This window comes from Quercus suber, unplaced genomic scaffold, assembly GCF_002906115.3.
Source record: "Quercus suber isolate HL8 unplaced genomic scaffold, Cork oak 2.0 scaffold_98, whole genome shotgun sequence".
Lineage (NCBI taxonomy): Eukaryota > Viridiplantae > Streptophyta > Magnoliopsida > Fagales > Fagaceae > Quercus > Quercus suber.
The window spans coordinates 927,757-951,710 of record NW_027069563.1 but is presented as its reverse complement, the minus strand read 5'-3'; the positions used below and the strand labels follow the sequence as shown (position 1 = coordinate 951,710).

General features: G+C 38.4%; 1 protein-coding gene across 1 annotated transcript in view; it reads right to left on the bottom strand.

Annotated features, from left to right (window-relative positions):
* Positions 1–8,528: 8,528 nt before the first annotated feature.
* Positions 8,529–23,954, bottom strand: part of LOC112032457 (helicase protein MOM1) — a gene marked incomplete at its 5' end in the record, with an annotated part of 30,080 nt that continues 14,654 nt past the window's right edge. The window contains 6 exons of the mRNA XM_065774753.1: positions 8,529–9,510; positions 15,632–15,857; positions 15,942–16,529; positions 16,830–18,674; positions 23,396–23,500; positions 23,632–23,861. Of these exons, the coding sequence (XP_065630825.1) occupies positions 8,813–9,510; positions 15,632–15,857; positions 15,942–16,529; positions 16,830–18,674; positions 23,396–23,500; positions 23,632–23,861 (3,692 nt within the window). The remainder of the gene's footprint in view (positions 9,511–15,631; positions 15,858–15,941; positions 16,530–16,829; positions 18,675–23,395; positions 23,501–23,631; positions 23,862–23,954) is intronic.

Below are 23,954 nucleotides of genomic sequence, written 5' to 3'. Positions count from 1 at the left end.
TTATTTATATTATTATTATTATTAATATTATTATAGATTTCGATTTTATCACTAGAGTTTATCTTTTAACACCGACTTCTTCCCATCTTCAAAAGAAGATATATCCAAATTAAATCATTTCGTTTTTGTGCTCCATATGCCCTTTTTTTATTCTTTTTTTTTTTTTTTTTTCTAAACAAACATTATCATTCAACAAACAAAACAGAGGTTGTCAGCCTTACAAGCATCTGCAATTTCTACAAGAAGACTATACATATTGAAACACCAAACTCTACTAAATCTAATAGCATACTTTGCAGCCACATGGGCAGCAGTATTGCAGCATCTTCTAACCCAACTAAATTTACAATTCAAAAAGAAGTTACTAAGATCAAGAATATTACTAATAGTAGCAGCAATGGACGAATCAGGTTGCAGATTAGGTGTGGATAGGGGATCAAAACAGGACTTAGCACCTCCTTCGATGATGGTATGTTGCCAATTTTCCTTTTGCGCTAGCTGGATTGCCCAATATATAGCTGCAGCTTCCGCTTGCATTGGAGAGCAACCTTCATGCCTTCTAGCCCAAACTTTAAGCACCTCTCCATTTTTATTTCTAGCCACCACCACCAAAGCAGTGGCATTTTCAGTCATAGCAACATCCACATTGATTTTAATCCATCCATCCTCTAGAGCTTCCCATCCATTTACGCTCTTGTCCTTGGCTATTGTCTTTTCCTTATGATAAGGTCTTAGCATACTCCAATGTTCTCTTCTTTATTAGTTGGGAGGCCTCCATAATGTCAATGTGGCTAGCATTGTGCACTAACTGATTCCTCATGAACCAAATTGCTTCTAGAGTGATCAACATTCTTAATGAGTCTAGCTCATTATCCTCTTTATTTCTTGCTGAAACTACCCCCAAAAAGCTATTAGGACTAACTATGAATTTGACAATATCCTCATTAGTGGATATCGGAATGGAATCCGATCTCAATCCATCACAGCTAGCAAACCAAAGTGCCTTGGCAACATTGCACTTGAAAAATAGATGGCAGCAATTTTCTATACTTTTGCCACATAACACGCAGTTAGGATCACCTTCACCAATTCTCATCACAATATTTTCTTTTGTGGGGATATCATTTGGTCATATCCGCCACAATAGCATTTTTTTCTTTCTGAAGCTTTCAGTCTCCACAATTTCTGCCAAGGCACATTATATGGAGCATTGTTTGGATATGTGCTCCATGTGCCTTGTCCAACCATGTGTGTGTGTGTATATATATATATATATCCAAATCGTTGGATATTCCACATAAGCCCTAAAAAAACAGCATATCTTTAATTGTGTCTTTCCTTAAATAAGGTAACGTCAGCGCGCTCCGTATATAAACACTAGAATTAGAATACTCAGTCTTAAATAAGGATCAAAAAATAGAATTTTATTTTCTCAGAAGTCAGAACTGAATAATGAAATGAAGCGTTATATGGTTTTTCTCTTTCTATTTTTTTAGTTTTTTTGAAAAACCAGACAGGAAGTCCAGACTGGGCTATTATTAAACCAAAAACAAAAACCTTAAGAAAGATCAAGAGCCAACGGAATAATGTCCCCCGGAATGTTTTCTATCCAAACTTTAAATTCTAACCCAGCTCTGGCTTTTTTTGCCAAAGCATCAGCAACTTTGTTTCAACTACGATTAACATTACTAAACTGAAAGAACCTCAGCGGAGCTGTTTGATGGAGAATATCAACGACAATGTGACCATACATGGACTAATCTGCCATACTAGTTGTGAGAGCTTTGATTACTAGCAGAGCATCACCTTCGAAAGTCACCTCACGGAGGCTTAATTCGCTAACGAACTGAATAACACGTCTGCAGACAAGAGCTTCAATCTCAGCCACCGTTGGAGGGAGGGGGGATACGCATGGACAGGGCCCCTACAAGGTCACCTCTGTGGTCTCGGATAACCACCCCTAGCCCCACCGAGTTACTGCTCTGAAACACAGCATCGTCGAAATTGGCTTTGTACTGAAATTGGATTGGCGGGAACCAGTGATGATTTATGGACGTCCGGGCTTCTACTGGCTTGAACTCCTGCGTACTGAGGAAATCCTGGAGCATTCCACTTGCAACCAAGATGATGTTAACCACGGGTTAAGTTGGAAGACTTATTAGTCAAGCCGCGTTTCACCGATTCCATAAGAACCAAGCTATATCAGCTCTGAAATCTTCAGCAACCTGCAAAAAACTTGAAATAAGGTTAGTGAGGTCCCCAGGTGGAGGGTGATCTGAGTAGCGAGCCCGGCTAAGATTTCTCCACAAACTATCAACCTCCGTACAACCCCACACCACATGCAGAATGTCTTTAGGCCAGGTCTTACACTAGATATGTAAACACCTCATTTTATACCCGGTTAATAGATTTTAGTACTTAGTCCCAATGATGAGCTTGACATATCTATAAAAGATAATTAAAGTTATTTTGATAGTTTGGAAGTAATACAACTCAAAAGTGCTTAAATCGTTTTGAAAATAATGTTGAAAAATGACATTTGCTCACTGTTTTGACCATAACTTTTTCTCTACAAAGATTTTTTTAGTAAAGTTTATTTGGAAAGTAGATATCTTGAGCTTTAATTTGAACATAAATTTTGTCTTATTTAGACTTATATTGAGTGAATTATGATTGTTTGAAGTCAGGCCATTAGAGCTGTCAAAATTAGGGTTTCTGGAGACACATGCATACGCCTGCATGTTCCTATGTACATAGGCTGACTTCCAGAAGCCCAGAACTTCATTTTTTAGGGACCAAAACCTCCCTCTTTGGTGGGCCCCAGCCCTAGACCCTTTGAAATGTCTAAAATACTCTAAATAAGTCTGAAAACTCTAGTTTAAACATATAAATACAACCTTATACCTCCAAACTCAAACCCTAGCTAGAAAAAGTTTCTCTTTGCTTTCAAAACCATTTTTTCTCCCTTAATAACCCTAGGGCAGCAGCCACCACATTTTTTATAGAGATTCAAAACCTTTTTCTAGCACAAAAATTAAGGCAGAAACATTAAGGGGATTTCTAAAAACATTTTCAAAACTTTTTTATTTTAAGTAACTATTGAATGATTTGATTCCTTTGATTATTACTTGATCTTGTTGTGTAGGTACTAAGAGGCCGGTTAAAATATCAATCAAGTCGTGTTCCATAAGTAAGGTGAGTCTCTCTTCATAGCTTTTCCTTGATTTGAATTATTTTTGTATTCTTGTTGTTTTTAATTTTATTTATGTGTTATATATTCTTAGTGTAAAGTTGTGATTTCCAACTATTTTGCGTTGGGTTTAATTCTGTGCTAAATTTGATTGTAATTTCTTCAATCATTTTTCCTTGTATATATGTGAGTTTATTTGTAAGGGATGAGTGTAAGAGATTAGTGAACAAACAAGCTTCAAAAGATGAATCAGTGGAATTCGCGATTACCTCACAAGTAGCTCGCGAGAAGCAACCTATGAAAAGCACCAGGCTATCAACTTCACAAGTGTTTCGTAAGAAGGACCAACCCGCAAAGCACCCGCAAAATTGTTTGTTTGGCAAAAAGTTTATTTGCTTTACCAAAGTCTTTACCCAGACTATATATATTCTTATTACCCATGAATTGTATAGAGGCAATTCAGAGAGAAAACCTTAGATAGGTTTCTACATCACAACACAACATACCTACCTTTTAGAAAGAGAGCTACTCATCCTTAGTGAGAAATCCTTGTAGTCTCTTCTCCTTTACCTTTCCCATTGTTATAACTTTAGAGGAGATTTGTACCCAAACATAACCCACATATTTTCAGAGTGTAGCGAGTGTTTTGGAGCTTGGGAAGCTTTAGGAATTTGCCAAAAAAAGCCGGTGAGGCTTGACAAATGCAATAGGGCATATTATGGGATCCAGATAACTAGTGAAGACAAGACTATGAGAAGTCCGTTAGTAGCAAGAGCTTGGAAGGCTCAAGTACATAGGCTTAGAGGGCTTTTTGTTATGCATGTTCTCCAACTTATTTACTAGTGGATGATTTCGACTTGGAGGGCTGTAGAGAGGTTTTTCGCCAAGTTCTTCGGTGGCACATTTAGAAATTGAAACCTATCCATCTCAATATGGGGTCAAGGATCGCACTAAGGTGTTTAAACCACAACAAGTGCACCTGCTCTGATACCAATAGAAAGTTCAAATCGCGTTGAAAACACTATGAACGTTTAGACCCCCAAATAACAAATTATCAATTCAAGCTTTATATCAAACAATATATGTGCGGAATATGATAACAAGCTTAAACAGAATTGATAAACAATCTAAACCACAAAAAATCACAATCACAATAGTAATTAAATAGTAAAGATAAAGGGAAGAGAGATGCAAACACAAGGACAACACACAATGTGTTATCGAAGAGGAAACCGAAGTGCACGGCATAAAATCTCTTCGCCGCCCTCCAAGCGATCAATAATCCACTAGAAAATGTAGTTGGGATACATTAACAACAATAAACCCTCCAAGCCTAATCTACCCAGGTACCTAAGCCCTCCAAGCTTCTTGCTCCAACGAAGTTGCGGCAAACCTTTTTCTTCTCTAACTTACCAGATTCCGCTATAAACCATAGCATCAACGAATAACTATTGGTCCCTTCCAAACTGCTTCCCTTAGCACCAAAAGAACCTTCTCACAGACGTGGGTATGGTGAGAAAAGGATTTGGTCAAGAACCTCTCAAGGATATATCAATGGAGAGGAAGAGAGTAGAGGAATTTGAAGAGTCTCTTAGGCGAAAATTGTGGATGAGGCAATCTTACTTTTCTCTAGGGTTTCTCTCTCAAAATTCTCTATGAAAGCTCTCTACATTTCGTGGGAATGAGGGGTATTTATACTAAGGTGAGATAGGAATGTGAAACATCAGGCTTTTCAAAACAAAGCTAGTTGGCGGCTTAGCTGAGTCGCAAGTTCAAGCCGCGAGCTAACAGAATTGCCAGGCTGGACTTTTTGTCCTGTAACGCTCCAGCTGGCACGACTGTTCACCTTTTCGCACGTTTCACTCGTGTGCTGAATTTGGCGGCTTGCCAGTCACAAGTCACTCGCAAGTCTTAGCCGCGAAGCCCTGCTTTCTTGCACTTTCTTGAGCATTTCTTCACACTCTCTTACTCACTACCCTTACATGAACCCCACCTAAATACAAGGTTTCTAAGTGTTAAAATACAAGAAAATTGGCACGGAATAAAGCCAACAAGATGGTTAATTAAATTCAACCTTACATTAGGTTATGTTTGGTAACAATTTTTATTTTCTATTTTCAAAAACTTGTTTTTGGGAATATAAAGAAAAAACAATTTTCTTGTATTTTTTAAATAAAAAACATGTTTGATTAGTTGAAATTAAAAAAAAAAAATAGATTTTTGAAGAAAAAAAATACTAAAATATGTTGTTATTAGGATTTGAACTCTAATGCTAACTCATTAAATGAGACAGATTCATTAATTCAAATGTGTAATTTATTTGACTTTTGAAAATTATAAACTAAAAAAAGTCTTTTACATGTTTTCAATTTCCTTTACAAATTGAGTTTTGAAAACAGTTTTTGTTTTCAGTCCATTTTTAGTTGCCAAACAAGTTTTTTAGTTTTAAAATAGAAAATAGTTTTTGAAAACAAAAAATAAGGGGAAAAAATAGTTACCGAACATACCTTAGTGTTTTCCCTTAGGATTTCTGTCTTTTTTGAAAAGGTACCATGTATGGCTATTTATATTGTGAAAATGTGGGTTTAGAATAGCCCCAGACGATGTGGGATTCATTCCAAATCTCAATCTTTAATGCTAAAAATTTGTCTTTCATTATTTCTAAAACCCAACATGCGCGCACAGGTTTGGGCCTACGTGTGCATGCATCATGGCCCCACGTGCAACTTGATTCCTGAAAATCAATTTAAAGACCGAAACAAGAATTGACCCAAAATGTAGGAACTAAAAATGCATTTTCACCTCCATAAATTAACGTGCATATGTATATATATATATATATATATATATATATATAGTGGGGAGTGGAGTAAAGTGTACCATAAATAAACTTTAAGAAAAAAGCTTAAATCTCTCTCTCTCTCTCTCTCTCTCTCTCTCTCTCTCTCTCTCTCTCTCTCTCTCTCTCTCAACCATCATATTGATCGCCTCCTCCTTCTTTGCCTTCGTTTCCTACAAGAAACATAGCAGATCCATTCTTGGTTGTTTGTATGAAATAGATCCATTCTTACCAAAAACACAGTCAAGTGCCTTCAATATACTCCACAAGATAGCAATGTTTCTTCTAATTTAGAAAATAACAGAGAATGTAATATATTTTTCTTCTTTTGATCTAACATCACAGAGTTAGGGTAAGGGATTGTATTTTGGATGAGAGAGAAAGAGAGGTCACTCAATAGATTAGAATAAGGCTTGGGTTCCATTGGTATATAGAGCATAAATATAATAAACAATTTTTTAAAAAATCAGGTCAGGGAGGGTTCAAGTACCCGCAGGTCAACAAGTTTGTGTATGGAATGGTGCAGGTGGGGTTCGAGTATTAGGTCGGGCTCATTTTAGGTTTAGGTCGATCAGACCCAAACCCGGCCTGTGGCCGTCCCTAAAATTAGGGGTTGTAAAGTAAGCCCAAACTCATTTGACCACCCAAACCCATTTGCCCACTCTAATTGAACCCAAATCCACCAAATTATTAATTGGGTTAAATGGGCATCAACCCAATTAGGCCTAGTGATTATTAGGTTTTAACTAAAAACCTATTGAAACTCATTTAACCCAAAAACAATATACCCAAATTCAACCAAACCCTTCCAAAAAAAAAAAAAAAACCCAGCCCTCAGGCATTTTAGGGTTTCACAAGGATTTTCTCATTTTCCCTTATTTTCTCAGCCTCCAATCAAGTTTTAGTCAGAAACCCAGCAGTTTCATTGAGAGATTTTCAATGAAAGCTCGAGCCCCTGAGATCAGTCTAGCGATGATGATCCTAAAGAGATCAACATCATTTTCAAGCACAACAGTAATAGCTCGATCTCAAGCACATTGGTTCTAGATCTTAACACGCTCCATGTACGGTAAGAACTTCTTGTTCCGGTTCAGGTCAATGCCAAGGCTGGCAATATTCAACCTAAACATGGTTAAGGAAATCCTTACAAAGTCAAATGGGTCCTTTGAAAAGATCAGTTTGAACCCCTTGGCTAAGCCACTCTTTGGTCAAGGACTTGCTAGGCTTAGTGGTTAGAAATGGGCTATCCATAGAAGAATCACAAACCAAGCCTTCAACTGTAATCTAGATCTTTCTTTCTTGTGTTTTGAGTTTGTGAGATATAAAAATTTGCAGATCTGAGAAAAAAAAATTTTGGTTCAACAATGGTGGCTAGGGTATTGGTATAGATTTTGTGGTTTTCTCAATAGTTCTGAATCTTGGTTTTTGTGAATAGTGTTGAGGGGTTTTGGGATTTTTTTTTTTTAATGGTTAAGGGATTTTTAGTCTAGGTTTGGTTTAAGGCCTTAACAAACTAATTATGGGTTTGGATTTTTCTAGGTTAAACTCCACGAAGAATTTTTTTTTATTGCTATGTTTGGCTACCAAGAAAGTGCAAGAAAAACTGGGAAATTTTTTTAACTTCTTTTTTTCTTTTTTCTTTTTTCTTTTTTTCTCTAATATGGAATTTTGGTCTTTTTTTTTTTTTTTTTTTTTTTTGGGTTTGGGGGTATTTTGGAAATTTTAAGATTTTGGAGTATTTTAGTCATTTTCACTTCAGTAGCATTTTCATAATTGAGTAAATTGGTGAGTTTGAGTTTACCCATAATAATTAAATTGAGTTCAATTTGAATTAGAAGTAATTAGTTAAATGGATTTTAATGGGTAACTAAATTTTATATACCCAACCCAATTATGCCCACCCCAAACCCACCCAATCCAACCCATTTGACACTCCTACCTAAAACACAAGTGTAAAGGGTAGCTCATGAGTTGGCTAGTTTGTTATTTTGGTAGTTTTGGCATGGATCACCTACACGCTCTGTAATTCAGGTATCGTTAAGGAGGCTCGGCCTTTTGATCCTCTATAATCCTGCTTCTTTGGGCAATAACAGTTTTCCAAATTATCAAAAAATAAATAAAAATAAATCTCAAAATTTGAAAGGTTGAGGTCCACTAGTGCACCCTGATAACGGGCTCGCCCGCAGCTCATCTTTTGCCAAGAACGATAATAGTTTTCCTGATAATCAAAAAAATAAAGAATCTCAAACTTTGAAAGGTTGAGGTGCACTAGTGCACCCTGATGATGGGTGCGCTGCAGCTTATCTTTCCCAAGAACGATAATTTTTGCCTTACCAAATGAAAGTAAACGTTAACTCACAGAGATAGCATTCTCTTCCATTTTCCAAATTCCACCATAAATTCAGCACATTTTGCTCACGTTTGGTTGTTCGCATGCTATGCTTAGTACCACCATATGTAATCACATCAGTTTTAACAAGATTATTTTAAGTACAACTCTGTCCCACAATAATTCATGGATTGAATATTAAAGCCCATTTGCAGTAGTTCGTAACTTGAAATTTCCAGCCATGCAGCAAAAGAAATATATTACAAGGGAAAAAGACAATGAATTTTGCATTGCACAACTAGAACAAAGAACGACAATGTCAGTGGTACAGCTTTTCCACCCTCTCACTAGGCCAGGTCACAAGCTTTCCTTCAGGCACAAGTTACAGGGCTCCAAGAAACACTAATGGGGTAGTTAGACAGTATGCACATACTATACAAAATCCTTAGGCTGGTTAGTCATCATCTGATAAACAAACAATGTCAGGGCTTCCACCTGTACGGACAGCATTGACCCGTGTACTACTTGTGCCGAATTCTGAGACGTTTAGGGAGTCAAAGTTTGAGCATAACTCAGGTTGTCGGCGCAACTTTGCACCAGATTGACTGTCAACGTCCATAAGCAACTCCAGAGCAGATGGCAACCCACCAGAAGTTTCAAGCCGCTGGCCCCTACTGTAAGGACCAGATTGGTATGTAGGTGCTGCTGCTCGGGGTTGCTGATGGGAAAGTGAGGTAGACGTTGCAGTGGAGTTGCAAGGTGCCTGCTGACTAGGCAGCCCACGCTGAAGAGAAGGGAGACTGATCGGAGACACGGATGTAGGTCTAAAAGGTTGCAGGTGTGGAGCTGGGGCACGAATTTCACTGCCAACCTGGAGATTTCCTGTGGGAGGGGAGATGGGGCTGATGTTGGGAGGTCTTGTTGGAATACTCGGGAAAACTGAAGATGAATGGTTAAAAGTCTGCACAGTTGGGTTTGTAATATGAGGACTAGCTGCAGGTGGTATGGTCTGAAGGCTAGCTGCAGGTAAACTGGTATTCTGCAGACTAGCTCCAGACGGGCTGGCTGAAGATGGACTGGCCGTAAGAGGTCTTTGTGCATTTTGCTGCATCGATAGCTGAAACAGCTGCTGCACGAAACTTAAATTCACATCTGCTAGGAAAAATAAGAAATAGAGCATGATGAGAGAAAACTGGCATATAAGTAATTCCAATATCCATTCAGCATATTTTTTATATGCATACATAATAAATATACATGAGTTCACATCCAATGAGAGGAAAGCAAACATACAGGGAAACTTGAGATGCATGCACATACATATACACACAGCTCAGGCACTAGAGTAAATATGACCCTCTTTAGCCATTTTATGATGAAATTTGTCACCGGATATTCCATAATGTTTGATTGCCTTTGCAGGGAAGGGGGGCAATAATACGAAGGTATAATTGTCATCTGCCAATTAAACACTCATGTAGTCTCTACCTCTCTCTTTCGATATCCTGAATTCTCTCAACCACTTCCACAGTCCTCATAATTCATCTCTCTCTCTCTCTCTCTCTCTCCCTCTCCCCTCAAAATTTTCTTCTACATTTTTTGTACTAATTTCATATTTTTGTTTCCACTCTCTCTTCCAAAACACATCCATGCCAAAACTATCAATCAAAACTATGAGAATGCACACTTTCTTAAACTATTAAATAGGGATGAGGGTGGAAAGTATTATACGGGTAATAGTTTAAAGAGGGGGTAAGTGTGCACTCATAGTTTAGGGGGGACAAGGGTTACGCGAATAATAGTTTAAGAGGGATAAGTGTGCATTCTCATAGTTTAGTAAGTGTAAAAAGGGGTATAGTTTATAGGGGTAAAGTGTAATTTCTCCCAATTTCTAATTTTGACCTTATTTCCTCTCATATGAGGCCGTTAACATATTGAATGACCTATATTGTTATGAAAGCTCACTACCATAAGTGGGAAAAAAAAAAATGAGGTGCCATCAACCTTGATAGGGTCTGAACTATCATTGATTATCTCTTAACTACATTTGTATCAAGGAAAATCCTGCTGTACCTCCCTTTGACTAAGAGCTGGCAACATATGCCAACAGTCTCGGTACAAATGACTTATGGTTGGTTTCTGAGACTGACTCAATTTCTTTGGGCTTAATGAGATATTGTTTATTAAATAGACATCTCTTCGATTTAATAAAATGTTCTGGCACCTTTCATTATTTCCAAATTATTAATTATTAGAACAAATAACGCGAAAATTTATGTGTCCAAAATTAACCTCGGCCGGTACTGAGTCTACACTTATAATAGAGATCAGCTTCATATTGCCAGAAGTCAACCCATTATGACACAATCTATGTGAAAGAAGTGTCAACCTTGAACCTCAGAGCATGAATCCACATTTGGATTGTGGATGCAGAAACAAACTCACTACCCTATTTATAGGTTATCACTAACAAAAATTCATATTCACTGAACCATTTATTTTTTGTTTATAAGCATCAAATTCATTGAAACCATAAGTGCCCATTTGGAACAACTTTTTAAAAATGGGGTTGTTTGTAAAAACTATAACTAGAAAAAAGTGAAGTTTAAAATGTTGTAGTTTGAAAAGACAGAGACACTAAGTGTACCACATTTTATATGAATACTGTTGGAAATTGCCTTGATTTCCTATTTAGATTTGATATATTGTTGTATGAGGAAAAAGTTTCCAACATTAAAGAAGTAGTTGGGTATTCCTTGTTTGCCAAGGAATAAAATTGGAACTTTATAAAAATGGGCGTTGTAAAAGGTTTGGTGTGTCCCATGTTGTTTCTGGTTATGATGGAGGTCTTCAGCAAGATGATGAAAAGAGCTGAAGGGGCTGGTTTGCTTCGAGGGTTTAGGGCTGCTGGTAGACAAGGTGGAGGGGTAGGGGTCTCGCATCTTTTGTTTGTGGATGACACGATTCTGTTTTGTGATGCAGATGAGGAGCAGATTCTTCATGTTCGGATGTTTCTTCTTTGTTTCCAGGCAGTGACAGGTTTAAAGGTTAATGCATTGAAGAGTGAGATGGTTCCCATTGGAGAGGTCCCTAATGTCTTTGTCTTGGCAGAGATTTTGGGATGCCGGGTTGGGTCTTTGCCTATGACCTATCTCGGTATGCCATTGAGGGCATCCCATAAGTCTCCCACTGTTTGGAATCCTATCTTGGAGAAATTTGAGCGTAAGTTGGCCGGTTGGAAGAAGATGTATTTGTCTAAAGGTGGAAGACTAGCGTTGCTTAAAAGCACTTTATCTAGTCTTCCCACTTATTATTTATCTCTTTTTACCATCCCTACGCATGTGGCCAATAAATTCAGAGGGTGCAAAGGGATTTCTTGTGGGGGGACTCCAAGGCTCATTTGGTGGGTTGGGACAAGGTGTGTGCACCTTTGAAAAATGGTGGGTTAGGAGTAAGGAATGGGATTGGTGGTGAACCTAAAATTCATTTAGTTAATTGGGCCAAGGTTTGTAGGCCTTTGCAGGTTGGGGGGTTGGGTATAAGACGGTTGGAGAATTTTAACTCTGCTTTGCTAGGAAAATGGTTGTGGAGGTATGGCATGGAGACTGAGGCTTTATGGAGGAGGGTTATAGAGGCAAAATATGGGAACATTTGGGGTGGTTGGTGTACGAAAAAGGTGACAAGTCCTTATGGGGTCAGCTTGTGGAGATATATTAGAAGCGGCTGGTTGAACTTCTCTAAATTTCTGGTTTATGAGGTGGGGGATGGTACTAGAGTGAAATTTTGGAAGCATGTGTGGTGTGGAGAGTGTACTTTCCAAGAGGCCTTTCCGGAGCTTTATTGTCTTAGTAGGTCAAAGGATTCCTCGGTGGCTGAAGTTATGGGTTGATCTGCTGGGAGGTTTCACTGGAATGTGCAATTTCGGCGTCCACCACAAGATTGGGAAGAAGAAGCTTTTGACCGGTTTATGGGGTTGGTCTATTCTTCAACAGTGCGAGGGTTTGGTCCAGACAAGGTTTGTTGGAAACCTGCAAGGAATAGAGGTTTTGAAGTTAGAGGTTATTATAGCTCTTTCTACCCTTCTACTTTTGTTTCCTTTCCATGGCGAATGATTTGGCAATCGAAGGTTCCTCCAAGAGTAGCTTTCTTTTCTTGGTCTGCTTCCTTAGGAAAGATCCTAACAACAGATAACCTTCGTAAAAGAAGAGTGATAGTGCTTGACTGGTGTTATATGTGTAAGAGGTGTGGGGAGTCGGTGGATCATCTTCTTCTTCATTGCTCCATAGCTTGGGAGTTGTGGTCCTTGGTTTTCTGTTTGTTTGGTATTCAATGGGTTATGCCTCGCACTGTTATTGAGTTGTTTGAGGCTTGGCAAGGAAAGTTTGCGCGTCATCGTCACATTGATGTTTGGAGATTAGTGCCTCATTGCTTGATTTGGTGCATTTGACGTGAAAGGAATGCTAGAAGCTTTGAGGGGTGTGAACGAGCTTTGCTGGAGATTAAGTCTTTTTTCTTACACACTCTCTTTGAATGGAGTGTGGTTTTTTCTCATTTTTCTTGTTCTTCTTTTTCTTTTTTTCTTGACCGTTGTTCTTTTGTTTTCTGATTTGTGCCTCCATAGTACATTCCCAATGTACTCGGTTTGGCAATCTTTTTATTATTAATAATATTCTTACGTTATTTATCAAAAAAAAAAAAGGAAATTAACTACTTTTAATGAAGCCTTATTAGGGAAGTGGCTATGGCGGTTCGGGATTGAGGAGATAAGGCTTTGGAGAAGGGCTGTAGCTCTAAAGTTTGGGGAGGAATGGGGGGGATGGTCTTCCAAGCTAGGTAGAGGGGTACATGGGTGTGACATGTGGAGAAGTATCCGCACAGGTTGGGAGGACTTTAGCAAAAATATTCGCTTTGAGGTGGGGGTGGGTGATAGAGTTAAGCTTTGGACAGATCATTGGTGTGTGGATTTTCCACTTCAATTGACTTTCCCGAGTGTGTATGGGATTGCATCCAATAAAGAGGCATCGGTGGCCCCTTCTCTTGAACGGTTGGGGATAGAGGAACGGAGAAGCAGGGATGTTCATTTTACTCAGAGACCTAATAATTGGGAAATGGGTGGGGTGGATGAATTTCTCCGTACTTTAGACTCAAATCTACCTCCCTCTGTGAATAGAGATCGTATGCGATGGAAGTTGACAAAGAATGGGGATTTTGATATTCGATCATTTTACAATAAGTTGAGAAGTCCATTGCCCATTATTTTTCCTTGGAAAGGTGTTTGGAAGGTTAAGGTTCCTTGGCGTGTTTCCTTCCTTATGTGGACGGCTGTATGGGATAGGATCCTTACAGGTGACAATTTGAGGGGTAGAAGGATGGATTTTGTTGATTGGTGTATCATGTGCCGGTGTAATGGGGAGACGGTGGATCATTTGTTAATTCACTGTAGTAAGGCTAATCGGTTGTGGAGTTTGGTGTTTAGATCTTTTGGGATCTCTTGGGTCTTGCTAAGATCGGTTGCGGGTACTCTTTTTGGTTGGTGGAATTGGCTTGGAAAGCATTCATCTAGCATTTGGAATTTAGCTCCTTTATACTTAATGTGGTGTCTTTGGAGGGAGCGAAACAAGAGGACATTTGAGAACATGGATAGTTTGGATGACCAGCTATTGGCTTCCTTTGGTGGCTCTCTATTTGACTGGTCTAGGGCTTGGGGACTCACCTCTAGTGATTCTCTCCCTAGTTTTCTTAGCTCTCTCCTGTGTCACTAGTATCTTTTCTTTTCTTTTTTCTTTTTTCTTTCTTCTCTTTCTTTTCCCTTTGTATTTTTCTTTCTGCCTTTTGTATTTTTGCATAAGGTGGTGTTCTTGAATATATATCATTATTACTTATCAAAAAAAAAAAGAAGGTTTGGTGTGTTTAGCCCCAAGTGGGAGCTCTATCCAAAGCAGTCCTCTTGTGTGAAGAATGGTCTGGTAGTGTTTCTGCAGTTGAAAGATACCTGTATGTTTGAGTTATTGAGTTTTTTTCCCCCCTTTTTGTATGAGTGTGCAACAGGTATTGGGTATATTGGGGCTTTGGGATTATGAGTTTGTGTGTGAGGTTTGTGAGTTTCTATGTGCTTCTAAGAGTTGTGTTTACGATTGTGTTTGTTAGAGTCTAGTTTGTGAGGTTTAAATGAGTAGTTGTAATCCAAATTGTTGATAGTGGATTTCAGTTGGCATTATCCGGATGTCGACTTAAAGTTAGCTGACCCACAATCAATATTTTCAACTGTTAGTGTGAACATGCTTTTGCAAGCCCCAAATCCCAACAGATTAGTAGAGTTTTCTTTGTTTCAACAAACACAAGCAAGCAGGGATATCAATTGACCCAATTTCCAACATTCAGCCAAAATTTTCTGATGGTTCTAATCAAACAGTCAAACCGAGCTAATGTAGGTAGGACAAATGGAGTAACACCAAATCAGGTCTGGCAATTCCTGGACAAGTTGGATATGAAAAATTAGGGTTAGGGTTGGGTGGGAAAAGGCTGAAAATAGTAAGCATATAGGATTTCTAATGATGAAAAGGAATAGTATAATTTGGTGATGAAATAAAAGGGAAAACCAAGATCTAGGTTTCGCTATTCTAAGGCTGTAAACAGTAACAATGAACAATAATTGGGCTGTTTGTGAGTTATTTGGGACTATTTGATGGATGGGTGGTTTAGGATTCTGAAGTTTAGAATTTTAAGCTCTAAAGGTGACAAATTGTGTGGTTGCAAGGTTTCAGGTTGCTGGGAAAAAAAAAAGGAGAGAGAATAAATAAACTTCAACCTAGGATTTCCTTGACATCAAACCTTGAAGAAGGTTGGATCACACAAACCTCAAAAAACCTTCATAGCTTTAGAAACTCTAGAAAACTTATTCTTTTTGCCCCCCTAATAAAAAGTAATACATCCAAATAAATAGCCTTGTCCAGAAACTAGAAGACTGCATAATTGCCTTCACACAGCTTGTGTCACAAGCATCCTACACAAGTTATATCTTCTATTCAAAATTGTTTACATAAAGCTTTAAACATAATCATGATTTGCAACAGCTACCCTATGTTGAAAATCAAACAACAAAAAGTAATCAATTTTTAACCCCAAAAAAAAAAAAATTTGATGAAAGCCAAATACATTATAGATTCACCAAATATAAAAACCTTTTGAACAAGGTCATTTGTCTGACAACTAATTTGAGCAGTGAACTAAAGAACAGCACTAAAAATTCAAAAGCTGTTGAGATGTCACATACCTCGCGGCATTCCTGATGGACCAGGTACCCTAAGATCCATGCATTTAGACCTAAAAGCCTCAGCCAAGATCTTATTCATTAGAACTTTGTTACGATTTGCATCCAGTTCCTTCTTTTTAAGCAGAAATTCAGATTCCACCTCCTGAATTTTCATGTCATACTTCAGACGAATTTGGGCAGAAAGCTCCTCAATCTCCTTCTCACAATCAGACTTGAGCTGCAACTTCTGCTCCAAGGAAAAACAAAGGCAGTTAGATAATAAAAAGTGTAATGATAACTAAACAAGCAACTAAATAAATTGGAAACTGACTGCATCTTTATGGGAGTTCTCGGCTTGGTCCGTTTCTTTACGTATTCTTTCAAACTCATATTGAAGTGGGTCAGGATACAAAAGCAAAGACATGCTGGATGCCACAGGGGCTGCATTTGGAATAGGAGGATTACTAATTTCTGTAGTGGGCATCATCCTGGTGTCTGATAAATGTGTTCCCAAGCCAACCATAGGTGCATCAATGGGCAAATGTGATGCATAAGATGTTGAAGGTTGCGAAACAGCTTGACTTGAAAGCTCAACAGGATTCTCAACTGCTTGTGTAGGAGTCTGAGCAAGTTGGTTGGATGTAGGGGCTCCAGAGCTTAGCCGAGGTTCGATTCCACCAGTTGAAGGTAAATCAACATTATTGCCAGTGTGTGAATCTGCAGGTGATAACAGCTGTATTTGCGTCAAAGGCTCTGTTGTGGCTGCTTCATGATTCAATCGATTGGAAGGCACAGCTTCATCTCGATTAGATACTGAAGATTCAACTTGTTGCGAAGTATTCTGCATCTCATTAGCTGGTGCATCTCTAACTGGAAATTGGGCAGAGGTGGAGATTGGTGTGCATTCATCTTGGAGTGCCTGGAAACAGATTCATCAATAAGAATTGGATAGCTAAGGACAATCTCTATTTTTAATTTTTCAACAGATATTATTGATGCAGAAAATGGACCAAAAACATGGGCAAGATGATATCACAATAAGAGTCAAACAGAGTGCTGCAACACACCTCTAAATATATTCAGAAACAATCCTCTGGAATTTCCAACACAGAATACATAGTCCACTACTAAGGAAATCACAATATTACATTGGTTTGATATAATGCCATATGATACCAACAGTGTGATTATGATACATATTGACACTAAAATACACTACCTGTTCAAATGGCACAGGACTTCCTTGATCCAAGGTTGTCATGGGCTGCACTGAAGGTGAATTTACCAGAGAGAGCATCTGAGAATGAGAGTTTTGACTGATAGTATTATCCACTCCATCCTGCTGGTCAACTCTAATAAAATTATCTGAGGCCACAGCATATGCTCCATCATTGTGGTTGTTGGTGTTATCAAACTCCAACGCTTTACTGGCAGCACTTTCCAATTGAACTTCTCCATTAGGCATGCTTAATGAAGCTCTGTCAAGAATTTGTTCATCAGATGAAAGCGGAGTCACAGAAAGAAAATTCTCCAGACCATCATTGGAACTAACAGTCTCAGGAACTCCAAATGGAACCCCTTCAGTTGGTAGACTGGATCCATCAACAGAGACAACATTTTGCAGACCATCATTGGAATTGTGAGTTTCAGGAACTTTCAACAGAACCTCTGTGCCAGGCACACTTAATGTAGCCTCATCAGGAATCTGCTCAGTAGAAGACAAATTCAATGAGAGTACCTTCTCTGGAAACTCAGTTGAATTATCACGAATTCCCATTAAAACTTCTCCATGAGGCACACTTAATGTGTCTCTCCCTTCTTCAGATGAAGATGGGACCACTTTCTTGGTACCATCACTGGAACTGACAGTTTCAGGCACTTCCAGTAGAACCTCATCATCTGGCATACTAGAAGTGGCTCCATCACGATTACACTCTTTGGTACAAGGATTAATAGAGCCAACTTTCGCTTGAACATCACCTGAAGTGCCAGTTCCATTGCAATTCACAAATCCCATAACTGAGACACTCTCAGAACTGATGGTATTTGATTCATCATTCGCAGTACCAGGCCTATGCAGGGGAGCCAGTGTTTCAACAGCACTGCTGCATGCAACAGCTTTGTCAGGCACATTTTCTGGTAATTCAATAAATCCCAATCCATGGCCTGGTAAACTAGGTGCAGTTTCGCGAGGAATACACTCTTCTGATAGATTACCAGAAACAGGCGCAACATTCTTAGGACCAGCATGAACTGTAACTTGTTCAGTTGTCTGCAAGCACTTCACTCCACACTCAGGCCCATTTGAACATGTCTTGCCCATTAATTCAACTTGAGCCCAGGACTTTACATCTTCCACCCAGCGGGCCTCCCTCTCAGCCAACTTGTTTCTTGCAGCTTGATGCATATCCTCTAGAGTTTTTAGGCGTATTTCTAGCTGCTGTGCCAGTACTTCTAGTTTGTTTACATGTTCGTTATCCAATATCTTAAGCTTATCTGCTCTCAAAGAAATATTACTTTGCAAACAAGTACGGAATATAGTTGATTCCATTCTGTGCTTTTTCTCAAGAAGTGACTTTTCTTCCTCATAAGTTCGCTTAATCTCATTCTTTTCTTCCTCTTGCTTCTGACTAACTTTCATCAACTGCTTGTTACACTTCTTCTGAATTTCTTTGATACTTTTTGTGATATCTTTCAGTGCAAATCTAAATTCAGGCACTGATCCTAGCTGGGAAAGGACCTGTTTATCAGAGAATTCTTGATGCAGTGACAGAGCTTCAACCTCTCCATTCACCTTTTGTGGGCTAGATGTCATTGAACGTGAAAGCCTTGCATGTGAATGGTCATCTGTAACACCTTTACTTGACAATTCGCAAACATTTGGATAATCTGAAACTTTGAAAATCCCTGTACGGCATAAAAACATTTTCTTCAGGCACCGCAACAATGAGTAAACATAGTCCACCTCTTCTTTCTTGCAGTCAAAATTTAGATGCTGTTTCGCAAGTGCAAGCGACTCTTTGTGGTCAATTTTGTGCTTTAACAATGAAGCTGCAGTCCAACACTGAAATTTAAACAGTACAACAGTGGTCATTAGAAGCGCCAAAGTAGTATTATAAAAAGGGAAAATAAAAAATAATTGCATGCATGCAGGCAAAAGCCAAGTGGAATTGTAAAATATATAATGACATCTTTAAATATTGCTATTTTTGTTATCGAGATACACACACAGGCATGTATCACACCCAAGTAAAACCAAAGGGAACCCCCACATAATTAAAAAGTATCAACAGTGGGTTTTCTATGTCTAACCAGCCACATCATATTTTTAGATTGTGCTTTAGTTTTAGTTGAGTTCAACAATAAGCAGCAAGTGATGCAGCCATTTAAGATTAATTTGTTACTATTTCGCAAATTCATCTATTCATTCAATGTTGTCAATACATACCATCAAGTACAAATATCCCCTGAAACATAACGAATAAAATACTGGCCATTACCGATTGTACCAGTGATTTGTAAGGTGTTACAGCCAGTACAAGAAGAAAAAAAAAATAGTTATAAAATATGCTAGTCGGGCTAATATAGAGGGGTTATAAAATATGTGGATTTAGTTTCTATGCTTATAAAAATATAAGTAAATAAATACACACAAAATAGTGGTAACCCTGAAATGGTACAAGGATATTAACTGGTACCAAAATATTTCGTTCCCTCTAACCAAACTACTAGTATAGAGTCACTAAAGTATTGAGTCTATTGACAACTTAGGATTTATTTTACAGTGCCCATGTGTGAAGTACAATTGAAGTAAAGGTTGTGAGGTTTTAAAGGTCTAGTTATTTGTCCTACAGGGCTAAAACAGTTTTTGATTTGGATGTCATTTAAGCTATGGTTAATTTTGTATTTAGCAGAAAAACTGTACTTTCTACAATCCCTTCAAATTAAGAATATTTTGGTAATTTAGTTGAGTCTAGAATTTTAACTTTGCCTATGTCGGCATTTAGTGCTGTATATTTTGTTCACAGTCAATCCCTAAGAAACTTTGGGAGAGGGTGATTGAACATAGGTTGAGACACAAAAAAACAATGTTGGAGAATCAATTTGATTTTATGCCAAGGTGATCAACCATGGAATCTATTTTCTTCGTAAAAGCCTAATAGAAAAATACAGAGACCCACAAAGATCTTCGTATGGTATTTATTGACCTCGAGAAAGCATATGGAATCCCTAGTGAGGTTATGTGGTGGGTTTTGGAAAAGAAAGAAGTTCCTCTAAAGATATTAAGTTGATTTTAAGGATAAATATATAACGGAGTTGTAACTAGTCCATATCTCTTTGCATTAGTGATGGATGAGCTCACTGAATCGATTCAAGAGAAAGTCCCTTGATGTATGCTTTTTACAAATGATATAATTTTAGAGGATGAAACTAGATATGAAGTTAAGGGCAAGTTAGAAATTTGGCAGGCTGCTTTAGAATCTAGAGTCTTTCGGGACTAAAATGGAATACATAGAATGTAAGTTTAGTAAAGATAGAAATAAAGATGAAGAGCTGTAAGACTTAATGGCCAAGAGATACCAAAGAGCTAGAGCTTTTGATATCTTGGATCAATTATTCCTAAAGATGGAGAAATTGAAGAGGATGTGAATCATAGGATAAGAGCAAGGTGAATGAAGTGGAGAAATGCATAAGAAATATTATGTGATCGTAAAATATTTGTTAAGTTAAAGGGAAAAATATATAACAGTGCGAGGCTCAAGGGAGATTTCTTTGTGTGGACTGCAGCATGGAGGAGGATTCAAACAAATTATAACCTTAGAAAAGGGGTAACAAGTTAATGGATTGGTGCAGTAAGGATTAGGGAGCGGAGGTATCATCTTTTACTGCATTGTGAAATTATTCATGCACTGGGGCTAGGATTCAGTCTCTTTGGAGTAAGTAAATTGTGAGTTTACTGGTGCACTGGGGCTATGTTTCAGTCTCTTTGGAGTAAGTAAATTGCGTGATGCAGAGTAGAGTGACAGATTTACTAATAGGTTGGTGGAATTGGTTAGGTGAAAAGTTTCATTTTTTTGTTGAGAGAAGCTGGAGAGACAAATTGTTTCCCTTTCCTAGGGAACCACCAGCTCCCCACACTGAACCTCCTCCACTGCTGGCTGGCAGCAACCTTTGGAGCTCCATATTGGTAGTAGAGGTGATAGTCACCCAGGCGTTTAGCATATAGAGACTATAACATGGCATCATGTGAGGCACACGAAGATTTTTTATCGAAAACAAAGCGTTGAAGATCACAATGGAATAACGGGGTTAGTACTTCCAACTCCAAATTTACGAGAGAGGAAATGAATTCTTGAGGTCAGTTTTCCTAGGGAAGAGAAGTGCACAATGGCTGTCATCCATCCTGTAAGTTGGTTAGGACCAACAAGGCAAAGGGGTTTAAAAGAAGGGACAGGCTCCCCTCCAGTTCAAATTTCTCCCATTTTCTCCTGTTTTTATCCAGATGCAAGACACGTGTCAAAAAAAAATATCCAACAGCACAAAACAAGCCACCCAAAAAACTAAATTACTTCTCTCACATTGGAACCTTTCAGCAACCAACTTCTCTCTAGCAAAACCCATCAGACCACCAACAACTTCTAGTGGTAGACCCACAGCCAGAAATATGCCAAGTCCGTTGCTGTCTACTGCCAAAGATTACTTCGTAATTTTTAGGACAATCCCCATTGCCGAAAAACCTCAGATTTCTCAAGATTTGCTTCCTCAAATAATTTACTCCTTTTCTTTTCCCATTTCTTAAATTTTAATTGTGTTTTCTTCAACTTAAAAATCATTTCCTTGGGTTCAGGGTTCACTTGGTTTGCCTTTGTAATTCACATTGTCTTTACCTTCAATTGCTTTATTTTTGGGTTTGTAATAAATTAATACGAACGACTAGAAAGAGTATGGGATGAAATTAGGTTGTAGTTATGAAATTTATGGAAATTGAAAAAAAAGAAAAAACTAATGAATGAAAATGATAATGGCAAGAGACAAATTAATGGGTTTGTATGCTGGGTGTGTTTTAAGGGTTTGTCCACCGTAAAATTATTGAAACCCAGTTTATTTACGAAATGTTTGCAGTCTTGGCAGCGCTATGATGGTGTTGGTGTATGGCCATGGCGGTGGCGGCTCTGCTATGGGAAGTGGCCAGCAGTCCAGTGGGTTTGACAAGAGAGGTTGGTTGCTGAGAGAATAATAAATTGGGTTTTTTTTAGGTGGTTTGTTTTGTGCCTTTGGATATTTTTTCTGACACGTGTCTTGCATCCGGATAAAAACTGGAGGAAATAGGAGAAACTGGAACGGGAGGGGAGCCTGTCCCTTAAAAGAATATCAAGAGAGGGAGACAAAAGTGTTTATGATACAGACAAGGAAAAGGAGTCTAAAAGAATATCAAGAGAGGTAGACAAAAGTGTTGCTGATACAGCAACCGTCCAACTCTAGGGGTATGTTTTTGACAATTACAGAGTTCTGCAGTGGCAAATGGAAGGGTTTGATCATTATTCCGGGGGGACAGAATTGTAGTGGTTGGAAAGATTTTGGGCTGGAAGTAGAACCCTGGAACCTTGTGCAATCCCAAATCAGAGGGCTGAAACAAGGAAATCAGCAGTAACAAAAACTGTAGATAAATTATAGCAGCATCCAAGGCCGGCAATCTAAACAGCTGCACTGAAAGGGTTTGAACGGCGGAGCACTAAGGGCACTTTTAATATCCTGTAATAGATCCTATAATGGAATGGTTATTCATGTGAAGGTAGACGGCCCAAGATTTACCATCAGACCTAGGCCATCTATGTGCATACTTACAAGTAATCAGGTGACTTGTGCTGAGCTCGGGAAGGAGACAATATTCTCAAAGAAAGAAAGCTAGAGACAGAGAGAGAGGAAGGAGCTCTCTCGACCAAAGAAGAGCCTCAAAATTTGGCCCAATGCACAACTCCATGGGTGTTACTTGCTACGAGAAGGAGAAATTTAAGTGTGGAGCACCATCACCCTAATACAGTTGCTGCAAGGGTTACAGTGTAAGCTTTGGCTTAGCAGCGGTGGTTTCAAGGAAGTAATGGATCCAAAGAGCGCAGGCATCAAGTTGTAGGAGAGTAGTTGGAGCCACATGATGGATTCCTGGCTCAGCGGAGCCATGGTTTCAAGTCCAGATTCAAGGAGGGAAAGGGCATTACAATATTGGTAGAAGCACACTTAAAGCTAGGGGTAAATGGGGTTAACATGTGATGTAGGGGATAGTAATCATGTGATGTTTTGGCATGACAAGTTCAAAGTGTTATACCCAGAGAATTTTTTGGAAGAGTGGTCCATTTTTGAAAGAGTGGTGTCAGTCCATCGAGAGAATTTTTTTATTCAAGGTGTGTTAAACTGGATATTGCCTAAAAGAAAACATTGCTATTTCATTGTAAGCGGTAAGCATCCCAAACGAAAAGGGGGCCTAGATGATGAAGTGGCTACTAATATTTATAGGGACGGGACAAAATCAACAGGCTAATAATGACTACTGAACTGAAATAAATAAATAAATAAAATTCATAAATAATAACGACTTCTTATTTTATACAACTAACCATTCATCTAACCAATTTCTAATATTCATACACAAAAACGCCATTGCTTAGATTTCGTTCAGAAAATGACAGATACTTCCAAAAACAAACAGATGACAGAGCAGCAAGTATAATGGAAGGAAGATTTTTTTTTTTTTCCCAGAAAAAAGCAAATGAGGGAGACGTTTCTGACCAGAGATATCTGAAAAGCCTGCAATATTGTCTCTGGTTCTCCGTTGACATGATGATTAGTCATTACATATTCAAGAAACTTTTCAACCATGTCCTTGACATCCTCCTGATTAAGGGAATGTGTATGAATATCATTGTTGTAAACAAAATGGATAAGAATAATTGCCAAAGAAAAGAACAATAGCAGCTCAACAAGTGACACATAAAATTTTATCAGGAGAGGAATGAGATTCATACAGTGAGTTGTAGGATTTGGCATAGTTGTTTTATCTGTGGCTTCAAAAGAAGATGGAGAATCTTCTGTGCATCATGCAATTTTCTCCGTTCCTCAGACTCACTCATGTTACCTTCTGGTAATTCTGAAATACTATTAGCCAACCAAGATGAGGTAGGAGCATGATTTGCATGAAGGTTATCATTCACAAGAGCAGTTGACCCACGGGCAGATTGAGACAGAATATGCTCACCTACATAAGAGATGCTTTAGAAAGTTATATTTGGGAATAAATTAAGTCTACAATCCTTTCCAACAAATATTGAATCTTCTATCCACCAACAAA